The following is a 15,872-nucleotide window of genomic DNA, read 5'->3' on the forward strand; positions in this document are numbered from 1 at the left end:
GGAGGAGTAGTTTGGGAATGTCTTGGGAGTAAAGTCAGGGGTTAGTGAGAGGACAAGAGCAAGGGAAGGAGTAGCACTACTCATGAAACAGGAGTTGTGAGAGTATGTGATAGAGTGTAAGAAAGTAAATTCTAGATTGATATGGGTAAAACTGAAAGTTGATGGAGAGAGATGGGTGATTATTGGTGCATATGCACCTGGGCATGAGAAGGCAAGTGTTTTGGGAGCAGCTGAATGAGTGTGTTAGTGGTTTTGTTGCACAAGACCGGGTTATAGTGATGGGTGATTTGAATGCAAAGGTGAGTAATGTGGCAGTTGAGGGAATAATTGGTATACATGGGGTGTTCAGTGTTGTAAATGGAAATGGTGAAGAGCTTGTGGATTTGTGTGCTGAGAAAGGACTGGTGATTGGGAATACCTGGTTTAAAAAGCGAGATATACATAAGCATACGTATGTAAGTAGGAGAGATGGCCAGAGAGCGTTATTGGATTATGTGTTAATTGATAGGTGCGCGAAAGAGAGACTTTTGGATGTTAATGTGCTGAGAGGTGCAACTGGAGGGATGTCTGATCATTATCTTGTGGAGGCGAAGGTGAAGATTTGTAGGGGTTTTCAGAAGAGAAGAGAGAATGTTGGGGTGAAGAGAGTGGTGAGAGTAAGTGAGCTTGGGAAGGAGACTTGTGTGAGGAAGTACCAAGAGGGACTGAGTACAGAATGGAAAAAGGTGAGAACAAAGGAGGTAAGGCAAGTGGGGGAGGAATGGGATGTATTTAGGGAAGCAGTGATGGCTTGCGCAAAAGATGCTTGTGGCATAAGAAGCGTGGGAGGTGGGTTGATTAGAAAGGGTAATGAGTGGTGGGATGAAGAAGTAAGATTATTAGTGAAAGAGAAGAGAGAGGCATTTGGATGATTTTTGCAAGGAAAAAATGCAAATGAGTGGGAGATGTATAAAAGAAAGAGGCAGGAGGTCAAGAGTAAAGGTGCAAGATGTGAAAAAGAGGGCAAATGAGAGTTGGGGTGGGAGAGTATCATTAAATTTTGGGGAGAATAAAAAGATGTTTTGGAAGGAGGTAAATAAAGTGCGTACGACAAGGGAGCAAATGGGAACTTCAGTGAAGGGGGCTAATGGGGAGGTGATAACAAGTAGTGGTGATGTGAGAAGGAGATGGAGTGAGTATTTTGAAGGTTTGTTGAATGTGTTTGATGATAGAGTGGCAGATATAGGGTGTTTTGGTCGAGGTGGTGTGTAAAGTGAGAGGGTTGGGGAAAATGATTTGGTAAACAGAGATGAGGTAGTAAAAGCTTTGCGGAAGATGAAAGCCGGCAAGGCAGCAGGTTTGGATGGTGTTGCAGTGGAATTTATTAAAAAAGGGGGTGACTGTATTGTTGACTGGTTGGTAAGGTTATCTAATGTATGTATGATTCATGGTGAGGCACCTGAGGATTGGCAGAATGCTTGCATAGTGCCATTGTACAAAGGCAAAGGGGATAAGAGTGAGTGCTCAAATTACAGAGGTATAAGTTTGTTGAGTATTCCTGGTAAATTATATGGGAGGGTATTGATTGAGAGGGTGAAGGCATGTACAGAGCATCAGATTGGGGAAGAGCAGTGTGGTTTCAGAAGTGGTAGAGGATGTGTGGATCAGGTGTTTGCTTTGAAGAATGTATGTGAGAAATACTTAGAAAAGCAAATGGATTTGTATGTAGCATTTATGGATCTGGAGAAGGCATATGATAGAGTTGATAGAGATGCTTTGTGGAAGGTATTAAGAATATATGGTGTGGGAGGCAAGTTGTTAGAAGCAGTGAAAAGTTTTTATCGAGGATATAAGGCATGTGTACGTGTAGGAAGAGAGGAAAGTGATTGGTTTTCAGTGAATGTAGGTTTACGGCAAGGGTGTGTGATGTCTCCATGGTTGTTTAATTTGTTTATGGATGGGTTGTTAGGGAGGTGAATGCAAGAGTTTTGGAAAGAGGGGCAAGTATGCAGTCGTGGATGAGAGAGCTTGGGAAGTGAGTCAGTTGTTGTTCGCTGATGATACAGCGCTGGTGGCTTATTCATGTGAGAAACTGCAGAAGCTGAGTTTGGTAAAGTGTGTGAGAGAAGAAAGTTGAGAGTAAATGTGAATAAGAGCAAGGTTATTAGGTACAGTAGGGCTGAGAGTCAAGTCAATTGGGAGGTAAGTTTGAATGGAGAAAAACTGGAGTAAGTAAAGTGTTTTAGATATCTGGGAGTGGATCTGGCAGCGGATGGAACCATGGAAGTGGAAGTGAATCATAGGGTGGGGGGAGGGGGCGAAAATTCTGGGAGCCTTGAAGAATGTTTGGAAGTCGAGAACATTATCTCGGAAAGCAAAAATGGGTATGTTTGAAGGAATAGTGGTTCCAACAATGTTGTATGGCTGCGAGGCGTGGGCTATGGACAGAGTTGTGCGCAGAAGGGTGGATGTGCTGGAAATGAGATGCTTGAGGACAATATGTGGTGTGAGTTGGTTTGATCGAGTAAGTAATGTAAGGGTAAGAGAGATGTGTGGAAATAAAAAGAGTGTGGTTGAGAGAGCAGAAGAGGGTGTTTTAAAGTGGTTTGGTCACATGGAGAGAATGAGTGAGGAAAGATTGACCAAGAGGATATATGTGTCAGAGGTGGAGGGAACGAGGAGAAGTGGGAGACCGAATTGGAGGTGGAAAGATGGAGTGAAAAAGATTTTGAGTGATCGGGGCCTGAACATGCAGTAGGGTGAAAGGCGTGCAAGGAATAGAGTGAATTGGAACGATGTGGTATACCGGAGTCGACGTGCTGTTAATGGATTGAACTAGGGCATGTGAAGCATCTGGGGTAAAGCACGGAAAGTTCTGTGGGGCCTGGATGTGGAAAAGGAGCTGTGGTTTCAGTGCATTATACATGACAGCTAGAGACTGAGTGTGAAAGAATGTGGCCTTTGTTGTCTTTTCCTAGCGTTACGTCGCGCACATGCGGGGGGGAGGGGGTTGTATTTCATGTGTTGCGGGGTGGCAATGGAAATGAATAAAGGCAGACACTATGAATTACGTACATGTGTATATATGTACATGTCTGTGTGTGTATATATATGTATACGTTGAGATGTATAGGTTTGTATATTTGCGTGTGTGGACGTGTATATATATATAAATGTGTATGTGGGTGGGTTGGGCTATTCTTTCGTCTGTTTCCTCATGCTACCTCGCTAACGTGGGAGACAACAACAAATTAAAATAAAATGAAAAAAAAATATACATATATATTGAAGCAGGGCATGTGAAGCTTCTGTAGTAAACCAATAAAGTTTTGTGGGGCCTGGATGTGGAAAGTGAGCTGTGGTTTCCGTGCATTATACATGAGAGGTAGAGACTGAGTGTGAATGAATATTACCTTTGCAGTCTTTTCCTAGCGCTACCTCGAGCACGTACTGGGGGAGGGGGTTGTCATTTCATGTGTGGTGGGGTGGCGACGGGAATGAATTTACTCTCAGCTTTCTTCTTTCACACACTTTACCAAACTCAGTCACCAGCTTCTGCAGTTTCTCACACGAATCAGCCACCAGCGCTGTATCATCAGCGAACAACAACTGACTCATTTCCCAAGCTCTCTCATCCACAACAGACTGCATACTTGCCCCTCTTTCCAAAACTCTTGCATTCACCTCCCTAACAACCCCATCCATAAACAAATTAAACAACCATGGATACATTACACACCCCTGCCACAAACCAACATTCACTGAGAACCAATCACTTTTTTCTCTTCCTACTCGTACACATGCCTTACATCCTCGATAAAAACTTTTCATTGCTTCCAGCAACTTGCCTCCCACACCAGATACTCTTGATACCTTCCACAGAGCATCTCTATCAACTCTGTCATATGCCTTCTCTAGATCCATAGATGCTACATAGAAATCCATCTGTTTTTCTAAGTATTTCTCACATACATTCTTCAAAGTAAACACTTGTTCCACACATCCTCTACCAGTTCTGAAATCATACTGCTCTTCCTCAATCTGATGTTCTGTACATGCCTTCACCCTCTCAATCAATATCCTCCCATATAATTTCCCAGGAATACTCAATAAACTTATACCTCTGAAATTAGAACACTCACCTTTATCACCTTTGCTTTTGTACAATGGCACTATGCATGCATTCTGCCAATCCTCAGGCACTTCACCATGATCCATACATACAATGAACATCCTCACCAACCAGTCAACAACAGTCATCTCCTTTTTTAATAAATTCCTCTGCAATACCATCCAAACCTGCCGCCTTGCCAGCTTTCATCGTCCGCAAAGCTTTCACTACCTCTTCTCTGTTTACCAAATCATTCCCCTGACCCTCTCACTTCACACACCACCTCGACCAAAGCATCCTATATCTGCCACTCTATCATCTAAGACATTTAACAAACCTTCAAAATACTCACTCCATCACCTCACATCACCACTACTTGTTATTACCTCCCTATTAGCCCCCTTCACCGATGTTCCCATTTGTTCTCTCGCCTTACGCACTTTATTTACCTCTTTCCAAAATATGTTTTTATTCTCCCTAAAATTTAATTATACTTTCTCACCCCAACTCCCATTTGCCCTCTTTTTCACCTCTTGCACCTTTCTCTTGCCCTCCTGCCTCTTTCTTTTATACATCTTCCAGTCATTTGCACTATTTCCCTGTAAAACTTATCCAAATGCCTCTCTCTACTCTTTCACTAATAATCTTACTTCTTCATCCCACCACTCACTACCCTTTCTAACCTGCCCACCCATGCTTCTCATGCCACAGGCATCTTTCGTGCAAGCCATCACTGCTTCCCTAAATACATCCCATTCCTTGTACTTTCTCACACAAGTCTCCTTCCCAAGCTCACTTACTCTCACCACTCTCTTCACCCCAACATTCTCTCTTCTTTTCTGAAAACCTCTACAAATCTTCACCTTCGCCTCCAAAAGATGATCAGAAATCCCTCCAGTTGCACCTCTCAGCACATCAACATCCAAAAGTCTCTCTTTCAAGCACCTATCAATTAACATCTAATCCAATAATGCTCTCTGGCCATCTCTCCTACTTACATATGTATACTTATATTTATCTCTCTTTTCAAACCAGGTATTCCCAATCACCAGCCCTGTTTCAGCACACAAATCTACAAGTTCTTCACTATTTCCATTTACAACACTGAACACCCCATGTACACCAATTATTCTCTCAACTGCCACATTACTCACCTTTGCATTCAAATCATCCATCACTGTAACCCCGTCTCATACATCAAAACTGCTAACACACTCATTCAGCTACTCCCAAAACACTAGCCTCTCATGATCTTTCTTCTCATGCCCAAGTGCATAGGCATCAATAATCACCCATCTCTCTCCGTCTACTTTCAGTTTTACCCATATCAATCTAGGGTTTACTTTCTTACACTCTATCACATACTCCCACAACTCCTGTTTCAGTAGTGCTACTCCTTCCTTTGCTCTTGTCCTCTCACCAATCCCTGACTTTACTCCCAAAACATTCCCAAACCACTCTTCCCGTTTACCTCTGAGCTTCATTTCACTCAGAGCTAAAACATTCAGGTTCCTTTTCTCAAACATACTACCTATCTCTCCTTTTTTTTCATCTTGGTTACATCCACACACATTTGGATACCCCAATCTGAGCTTTCGAGGAGGATGAGCATTCCCCATGTGACTCCTTCTTCTGTTTCCCCTTTTAGAAAGTTAAAATACAAGGAGGGGAGGGTTTCTAGCCCCTAGCTCCTGTCCCCTTTAGTCGCTTTCTATGACACAAAACATAAAACATACCATTCCTGTTCTGAGGCCATTCAGGCAAGGGATCAGGTATGTTGGGCTTGGGGAAACTATCCTTCCTCAGGCTCTCATTCAGCTTTAATTACTGCCCCTAATCGCTGCACGTTACCTGTGAGGTGAAGCATTCCTATGTTCAAAGGTACTGCGATAACCTCTCCTCTTTATCCACTGATAGGTCTTTCCGGTCTTCAGTTAAGGGCATCTCTAACAACTTTTGTCACCCTACCTTTCCTTCACTTTTCCATTCTGACAGTACTATAGCTGTTTCTCCCATAGACAAAGCAACTGTCTTTGGTTCCCATTTCCCCTCTGACTCCACCTTGGATGACTCTTACATTCCTTCATCCCCTGATGCTCCTCTTACTAATCCTATGCCTCTTCCCATAATCTCTTTTCAGACTGTCCAAAAAGTACTTCTTTCTCTGGACACAAGCAAGGATTATGGTCCTGATGGCATCCATCCCTGTGTACTGAAAGAGTGTGCCTCTGAATTTGCACCTGTACGTGCTTGTCTGTTCAACTTCTGTTTAAAAACCAAAACTTTTCCTTCTCCTTGAATGCACACACTGATACATCCCATCCCTAAGAAGATTGACCGTTCTGATCCCTCGAACTATTGTCCTATCGCTTTGATGTCTACCATTTCCAAAGTCTTTGAAGCCTCCTCAACTCCCATATCCTTAGACACCTTGAAAATCACAGTCAGGTCATCATCCCTGAGAGATTGTGGGGAGTCATGTGTAGCTTCTTGATATATCTAAGATTTTTGACAAGGTGTGACATTGGGCCGATCAATCTCTATGGTTGCTGATGGATCAGCCTACCCCCTTTTCTCCATCAACAGTGGTTTCCCTCAAGGTTCTGTCTTGTCCCCTACTTTTTCTCCATTCTTTCTGTCACCTACACTTTTTCTCCTTTTCTTCAATGACTTCCTCTACTCCTCAAATAATCAGCCTAACCCCTTTTCTGTATCAACAGTGGTGTCCCTCAAGGTTCTGTCCTGTCCCCTACTTTTTCTCCACTTTTACTGTCCCCTACACTTATTCTTTTCTTCAATGATTTCCTCTCCTCCTCAAATAATCCATTACACCAACATGCTGATGATTCAACACTGGATTCATCCACATCCTTCAATTCTGCTCCCTCTTCTCTAACTTGATCTGAATCTTGTCGTGACACAACTTCATCAAGAAACTCAGACTTGGACAGACTTTTTACGTTCAGTGCCTACAGACCCAATTTCTACCCAACTCTCAATCAAAAACTCCTCACAACTCGTCTCTCCTTTGACAGTTCTGTAATTCCACCTCTTGACTCAATGAACATACTTGGTATTTCATGACATCCACTCTTTCTTGGAAACCCCACATTATGGGAATAGCAAAGTCTGCCTCTAAGAAATTGTGTGTCCTGTTTAGATGTCGAAACTTCTCTTCTGAGCAGTTGCTTTGTTTGTACAAGGGAATGATTAGTCTGTGGATACAGGACTGCTCTCACATTTGGGGTGGTTCTAGCTCTGCATACTCAGTTGACAGAGTTGAGTCAAAAGTGGTCCGACTTACAAACTGTCCCAAGCTAACTTCCAAACTTGACCCCCTATGCACTATGCCACAATGTTGATTCACTTTCCCTCTTCTATAGGTATTACTTTGGTTTTAGCTCCCGAGAGTTGGCTGCTTGAGTGCCCACATCACTAGCTAGACCACATAATACTTGGCAAGCTGCTGTGTCACATAAGTATTGTGTGGCCAATGGCAACTCAAGGGTGGACCGTTCTGATACCTGCTTTCCCTACACTTCGAAGCTTTGGAACTCTTTACCTTCTCATGTCTTTCCCAATAACTATAACCAAGCACATTTCAAAAGACTGATTTTTCACTTCCTCCAAAATTCATAAATACTTTCCCTTGTCTTTTCTTTTTCTGTTTCATAATTCTCTCTATATTTCAATTAAGGCCTGGCCTTGATGTGGACATTTTTCTGTGACTGGAGCCTTGAAAAAAAAATCAAAACAAATCACCTGGTCCAAATGATATCTCTACCAGAAAACTTAAAGAAACAAGCTAATAGCTTTCCTGATCATTATTATGTAATGAAATGACAAATAGCATTAATTCATGATGACACATCACTTATCACTGGTTTATATTTCTGTCAAGTGATCTTGGGCTCCAAAACTATATACGTGATGTACTCAATGCATGTAATGAATCAAAATGGTAGTTCAAACAAAGATTCTGTGTATTTACCTTCTGGCTAGCAGGAAGTGGCTCATGGCCTATACAACAGTCCAGCAACTTCATGACAGAGTGCAGAATATACCCATCTTCTTCCTCACGAATTGCATGTAACTGTTTTTCAACCAATTCTGCTACGTCCTCCACCTGTTGGAAGATAATACAATCATATATATTATATATATGGGAGTATGTGATAGAGTGTAAGAAAGTAAATTCTAGATTGATATGGGTAAAACTGAAAGTTGATGGAGAGAGATGGGTGATTATTGGTGCATATGCACCTGGGCATGAGAAGATCATGAGAGGCAAGTGTTTTGGGAGCAGCTGAATGAGTGTTAGTGGTTTTGATGCACAAGGCCGGGTTATGGTGATGGGTGATTTGAATGCAAAGGTGAGTAATGTAGCAGTTAAGGGAATAATTGGTATACATGGGGTGTTCAGTGTTGTAAATGGAAATGGTGAAGAGCTTGTAGATTTATGTGCTGAAAAAGAACTGGTGATTGGGAATACCTGGTTTAAAAATAGAGATATACATAAGTATACGTACGTAAGTAGGAGAGATGGCCAGACAGCATTATTGGATTACGTGTTAATTGATAGGCGCGCTAAAGACAGACTTTTGGGTGTTAATGTGCTGAGAGGTGCAACTGGAGGGATGTCTGATCATTATCTTGTGGAGGCGAAGGTGAAGATTTGTAGGGGTTTTCAGAAAAGAAGAGAGAATGTTAGGGTGAAGAGAGTATTGAGAGTGAGCAAGCTTGGGAAGGAGACTTGTGTGAGGAAGTACCAGGAGAGACTGAGTACAGAATGGAAAAAGGTGAGAACAAAGGAGGTAAGGGGAGTGGCAGAGGAATGGGATGTATTTAGGGAAGCAGTGATGGCTTGCGCAAAAGATGCTTGTGGCATGAGAAGCGTGGGAAGTGGGTTGATTAGAAAGGGTAGTGAGTGGTGGGATGAAGAAATAAGATTATTAGTGAAAGAGAGGAGAGAGGCATTTGGACGATTTTTGCAGGGAAAAAATGCAAATGAGTGGGAGATGTATAAAAGAAAGAGGCAGGAGGTCAAGAGAAAGGTGCAAGAGGTGAAAAAGAGGGCAAATGAGAGTTGGGGTGAGAGAGTATCATTAAATTTTAGGGAGAATAAAAAGATGTTTTGGAAGGAGGTAAATAAAGTGCGTAAGACAAGGGAGCAAATGGGAACGTCAGTGAAGGGGGCTAATAGGGAGGTGATAAGAAGTAGTGGTGATGTGAGAAGGAGATGGAGTGAGTATTTTGAAGGTTTGTTGAATGTGTTTGATGATACAGTGGCAGATATAGGGTGTTTTGGTTGAGGTGGGGTGCAAAGTGAGAGGGTTAGGGAAAATGATTTGGTAAACAGAGAAGAGGTAGTAAAAGCTTTGCGGAAGATGAAAGCCGGCAAGGCAGCAGGTTTGGATGGTATTGTGGTGGAATTTATTAAAAAAGGGGGTGACTGTATTGTTGACTGGTTGGTAAGGTTATTTGATGTATGTATGATTCATGGTGAGGTGCCTGAGGATTGGCGGAATGCTTGCATAGTGCCACTGTACAAAAGCAAAGGGGATAAGAGTGAGTGCTCAAATAACAGAGGTATAAGTTTGTTGAGTATTCCTGGTAAATTATATGGGAGGGTATTGATTGAGAGGGTGAAGGCATGTACAGAGCCTCAGATCAGGAAGAGCAGTGAGGTTTCAGAAGTGGTAGAGGATGTGTGGATCAGGTGTTTGCTTTGAAGAATGTTTTTTTTTTTTTTTTTTTATACTTTGTCGCTGTCTCCCGCGTTTGCGAGGTAGCGCAAGGAAACAGACGAAAGAAATGGCCCAACCCCCCCCCCATACACATGTACATACACACGTCCACACACGCAAATATACATACCTACAAAGCTTTCCATGGTTTACCCCAGACGCTTCACATGCCTTGATTCAATCCACTGACAGCACGTCAACCCCTGTATACCACATCGCTCCAATTCACTCTATTCCTTGCCCTCCTTTCACCCTCCTGCATGTTCAGGCCCCGATCACACAAAATCTTTTTCACTCCATCTTTCCACCTCCAATTTGGTCTCCCTCTTCTCCTCGTTCCCTCCACCTCCGACACATATATCCTCTTGGTCAATCTTTCCTCACTCATTCTCTCCATGTGCCCAAACCATTTCAAAACACCCTCTTCTGCTCTCTCAACACGCTCTTTTTATTTCCACACATCTCTCTTACCCTTACGTTACTTACTCGATCAAACCACCTCACACCACACATTTTCCTCAAACATCTCATTTCCAGCACATCCATCCTCCTGCGCACAACTCTATCCATAGCCCACGCCTCGCAACCATACAATATTGTTGGAACCACTATTCCTTCAAACATACCCATTTTTGCTTTCCGAGATAATGTTCTCGACTTCCACACATTTTTCAAGGCTCCCAAAATTTTCGCCCCCTCCCCCACCCTATGATCCACTTCCGCTTCCATGGTTCCATCCGCTGACAGATCCACTCCCAGATATCTAAAACACTTCACTTCCTCCAGTTTTTCTCCATTCAAACTCACCTCCCAATTGACTTGATCCTCAACCCTACTGTACCTAATAACCTTGCTCTTATTCACATTTACTCCTAACTTTCTTCTTTCACACACTTTACCAAACTCAGTCACCAGCTTCTGCAGTTCCTCACATGAATCAGCCACCAGCGCTGTATCATCAGCGAACAACAACTGACTCACTTCCCAAGCTCTCTCATCCACAACAGTCTTCATACTTGCCCCTCTTTCCAAAACTCTTGCATTCACCTCCCTAACAACCCCATCCTTAAACAAATTAAACAATAATGGAAACATCACACACCCCTGCCACAAACCTACATTCGCTGAGAACCAATCACTTTCCTCTCTTCCTACACGTACACATGCCTTACATCCTCGATAAAAACTTTTCACTGCTTCTAACAACTTGCCTCCCACACCATATATTCTTAATACCTTCCACAGAGCATCTCTATCAACTCTATCATATGCCTTCTCCAGATCCATAAATGCTACATACAAATCCATTTGCTTTTCTAAGTATTTCTCACATACATTCTTTGAAGAATGTATGTGAGAAATACTTAGAAAAGCAAATGGATTTGTATGTAACATTTTATGGATCTGGAGAAGGCATATGATAAGAGTTGATAGAGATGCTTTGTGGAAGGTATTAAGAGTATAGGGTGTGGGAGGCAAGTTGTTAGAAGCAGTGAAAAGTTTTTATCGAGGATGTAAGGCATGTGTACGTGTAGGAAGAGAGGAAAGTGATTGGTTCTCAGCGAATGTAGGTTTGTGGCAGGGGTGTGTGATGTTTCCATTATTGTTTAATTTGTTTAAGGATGGGGTTGTTAGGGAGGTGAATGCAAGAGTTTTGGAAAGAGGGGCAAGTATGAAGACTGTTGTGGATGAGAGAGCTTGGGAAGTGAGTCAGTTGTTGTTCGCTGATGATACAGCGCTGGTGGCTGATTCATGTGAGGAACTGCAGAAGCTGGTGACTGAGTTTGGTAAAGTGTGTGAAAGAAGAAAGTTAGGAGTAAATGTGAATAAGAGCAAGGTTATTAGGTACAGTAGGGTTGAGGGTCAAGTCAACTGGAAGGTAAGTTTGAATGGAGAAAAACTGGAGGAAGTAAAGTGTTTTAGATAACTGGGAGTGGATCTGGCAGCGGATGGAACCATGGAAGCGGAAGTGAATCATAGGGTGGGGGAGGGGGCGAAAATTCTGGGAGCCTTAAAGAATGTTTGGAAGTTGAGAACATTATCTTGGAAAGCAAAAATGATTATGTTTGAAGGAATAGTGGTTCCAACAATGTTGTATGGCTGCGAGGCGTGGGCTATGGATAGAGTTGTGCGCAGGAGGGTGGACGTGCTGGAAATGAGATGTTTGAGGACAATATGTGGTGTGAGATGGTTTGATCGAGTAAGTAATATAAGGGTAAGAGAGATGTGTGGAAATAAAAAGAGTGTGGTTGAGAGAGCAGAATAGGGTGTTTTGAAATGGTTTGGTCACATGGAGAGAATAAGTGAGGAAAGATTGACCAAGAGGATATATCTGTCAGAGGTGGAGGGAACGAGGAGAAGTGGGAGACCTAATTGGAGGTGGAAAGATGGAGTGAAAAAGATTTTGAGCGATCGGGGCCTGAACATGCAGGAGGGTGAAAGGCGTGCAAGGAATAGAGTGAATTTGAACGATGTGGTATACCGGGGTCGACGTGCTGTCAATGGATTGAACCAGGGCATGTGAAGTGTCTGGGGTAAACCATGGAAAGTTCTGTGGGGCCTGGATGTGGAAAGGGAGCTGTGGTTTCAGTGCATTTTTACATGACAGCTAGAGACTGAGTGTGAACGAATGGGACCTTTGTTGTCTTTTCCTAGCGCTACCTAACACACGAGGGGGGAGGGGGTTGTTATTCCATGTGTGGCGGGGTGGCGATGGGAATAAATAAAGGCAGACAGTATGAATTATGTACATGTGTATATATGTATATGTCTGTGTGTGTATACATATGTGTGCATTGAGATGTATAGGTATGTATATTTGTGTGTGTGGACGTCTATGTATATACATGTGTATGTGGGTGGGTTGGGCCATTCTTTCGTCTGTTTCCATACGCTACCTCACTAATGAGGGAGACAGCGACAAAGCAAAATAAATAAAAATAAATAAATATATATATATATATATATATATATATATATATATAGAGAGAGAGAGAGAGGAAGCTTTGCGGAAGATGAAAGCCGGCAAGGCAGCAGGTTTGGATGGTATTGCAGTGAAATCTATTAAAAAAGGGGTGACTGTATTGTTGACTGGTTGGTAAGGTTATTTGATGTATGTATGATTCATGGTGAGGTGCCTGAGGATTGGCAGAATGCGTGCATAGTGCTATTGTACAAAGGCAAAGGGGTAGAGTTTTCAAACTACAGGACGCATAAGAGGTTTTCCAGTGAGTTTAAGTTATCTACGAAGAAAAAATGTCTATACATCTGTAGTAAATCTTGGGTGTCATGCTCTCAGGTAGCAGTGCCATAGTTTTGACATATGACATAAATGCCTGCCCAAGCTGATATTCCCTCACCAGCATCAGCATGTTGTGAGATTTCTAGCTTTGTTTCTGAGGTCAGAGAAGTTCTCTGCTGATTTTGGGGTAGGAGATGTTGCTGAATGTTTGGATGCCATATTTACAAACACAAAGACAGCAGGTTGCAGGAAAATCAAAATAGCCGGTATAATCAAACCAACTACTTTGCACAGATCTGCACACAACAGTGGGAAAAGTGAGACTGATTTGCTGGTGGGAACATCACATACTCCACTCAGGAACTCATACTCAATACATCTGTTAACCCTCAAAAAAGTGTTGGTGCACTTTCTACTGCACACACGTTTTAGAATTTTAACCTATTTGTAAATATTTCACACAGAGGGAATACTAATAAATATAAGTAACTAAACTGTTAAATGCTTCAATCTTTTGCTGCTTGGTGATATTGCAAATAGTTGTCATGCCAATGGTGAAGTCCTTCATAAATGCCATCTTGGATTTGCCCTTAGTCATCCTTTTGCACATCTCCAGCTTTTGGAGGTTTAAAATGTCCCTCTTGAGCTTTGTGCTTGACATAAACAGCTTCAAGGAGTTGTCAGGCAAGTGCTGACAATGACCATGCCAGATAGCACATGGGAGATGGTAAACAATCATCAGCACCACAAAACACTGAGTGATATGCAAAATAATCTCTGTAGCATGATGTGCACACAGTTCAAAACATTTTTGCATACCTTTTCATTTCTTTTAATTTCTATGATATATTGGAGGATGCCAACTGAAACTGTAAAACATCCATTGGTCTGAACACTTTGCTATCTAAAATTAATGACAACAAAAATTTTACTGTATCCTGCCAATACCATCGCATCCCACCTTTCACATTCATATCACCCATTACTCTTATCTTTCTCTCCTCAAAACCATTTAGACAGTCACTCAAATTTCTCCAGAAAAGCTTCATTTCATCCTTACCTCATGGGAGCATATACACATACCCATGCATAATTCATAATTCCAATTTTCCTTTCACCCTTACTATTCCTGATCAATTTCATCCATGCTCTGCAACATACTCCCATACTCTTGGTGATGGAACAATTACAAATCCTTCTTTCCCCTCTTACAAACATTCTTGAAAAATAAAAATTTACAGGTTCTTCTATTTTCTAAAATACATTACAGCAAACAACATTCAGCTGTGACAATCACGTAAGCTTTTGAAGAGCAACTGGTTATCTTTGGCCTCCTAGTGAATATCTTTTTGAATGTAAAGGTCAACAAACTAAAAAAATAATTTTTCTTTTCAATCCTTATATGGCATGCAGGGTCCATAAATTCCAACAAGGAGTGCAAAAAAATGGATGGAGAGAGATGGGTGATTATTGGTGCATATGCACCTGGGCATGAGAAGATCATGAGAGGCAAGTGTTTTGGGAGCAGCTGAATGAGTGTTAGTGGTTTTGATGCACAAGGCCGGGTTATGGTGATGGGTGATTTGAATGCAAAGGTGAGTAATGTAGCAGTTAAGGGAATAATTGGTATACATGGGGTGTTCAGTGTTGTAAATGGAAATGGTGAAGAGCTTGTAGATTTATGTGCTGAAAAAGAACTGGTGATTGGGAATACCTGGTTTAAAAATAGAGATATACATAAGTATACGTACGTAAGTAGGAGAGATGGCCAGAGAGCATTATTGGATTACGTGTTAATTGATAGGCGCGCTAAAGAGAGACTTTTGGATGTTAATGTGCTGAGAGGTGCAACTGGAGGGATGTCTGATCATTATCTTGTGGAGGCGAAGGTGAAGATTTGTAGGGGTTGTCAGAAAAGAAGAGAGAATGTTAGGGTGAAGAGAGTATTGAGAGTGAGCAAGCTTGGGAAGGAGACTTGTGTGAGGAAGTACCAGGAGAGACTGAGTACAGAATGGAAAAAGGTGAGAACAAAGGAGGTAAGGGGAGTGGCAGAGGAATGGGATGTATTTAGGGAAGCAGTGATGGCTTGCGCAAAAGATGCTTGTGGCATGAGAAGCGTGGGAAGTGGGTTGATTAGAAAGGGTAGTGAGTGGTGGGATGAAGAAATAAGACTATTAGTGAAAGAGAGGAGAGAGGCATTTGGACGATTTTTGCAGGGAAAAAATGCAAATGAGTGGGAGATGTATAAAAGAAAGAGGCAGGAGGTCAAGAGAAAGGTGCAAGAGGTGAAAAAGAGGGCAAATGAGAGTTGGGGTGAGAGAGTATCATTAAATTTTAGGGAGAATAAAAAGATGTTTTGGAAGGAGGTAAATAAAGTGCATAAGACAAGGGAGCAAATGGGAACGTCAGTGAAGGGGGCTAATAGGGAGGTGATAAGAAGTAGTGGTGATGTGAGAAGGAGATGGAGTGAGTATTTTGAAGGTTTGTTGAATGTGTTTGATGATACAGTGGCAGATATAGGGTGTTTTGGTTGAGGTGGGGTGCAAAGTGAGAGGGTTAGGGAAAATGATTTGGTAAACAGAGAAGAGGTAGTAAAAGCTTTGCGGAAGATGAAAGCCGGCAAGGCAGCAGGTTTGGATGGTATTGCGGTGGAATTTATTAAAAAAGGGGTGACTGTATTGTTGACTGGTTGGTAAGGTTATTTGATGTATGTATGATTCATGGTGAGGTGCCTGAGGATTGGCGGAATGCTTGCATAGTGCCACTGTACAAAAGCAAAGGGGATAAGAGTGAG

General features: G+C 42.1%; 1 protein-coding gene across 2 annotated transcripts in view; it reads right to left on the reverse strand.

Moving 5' to 3' along the window:
• LOC139762324 (uncharacterized) overlaps positions 1-15,872 on the reverse strand; it is a 141,493-nt gene that overhangs the window by 35,884 nt on the left and 89,737 nt on the right. For both annotated transcript variants that reach the window (XM_071686972.1, XM_071686973.1), the window contains exon 10: positions 8,082-8,216. In XM_071686972.1, coding sequence (XP_071543073.1) covers positions 8,082-8,216 — 135 coding nt within the window. The remainder of the gene's footprint in view (positions 1-8,081; positions 8,217-15,872) is intronic.

The sequence above is a fragment of the Panulirus ornatus genome, chromosome 43 (assembly GCF_036320965.1).
Source record: "Panulirus ornatus isolate Po-2019 chromosome 43, ASM3632096v1, whole genome shotgun sequence".
NCBI lineage: Eukaryota > Metazoa > Arthropoda > Malacostraca > Decapoda > Palinuridae > Panulirus > Panulirus ornatus.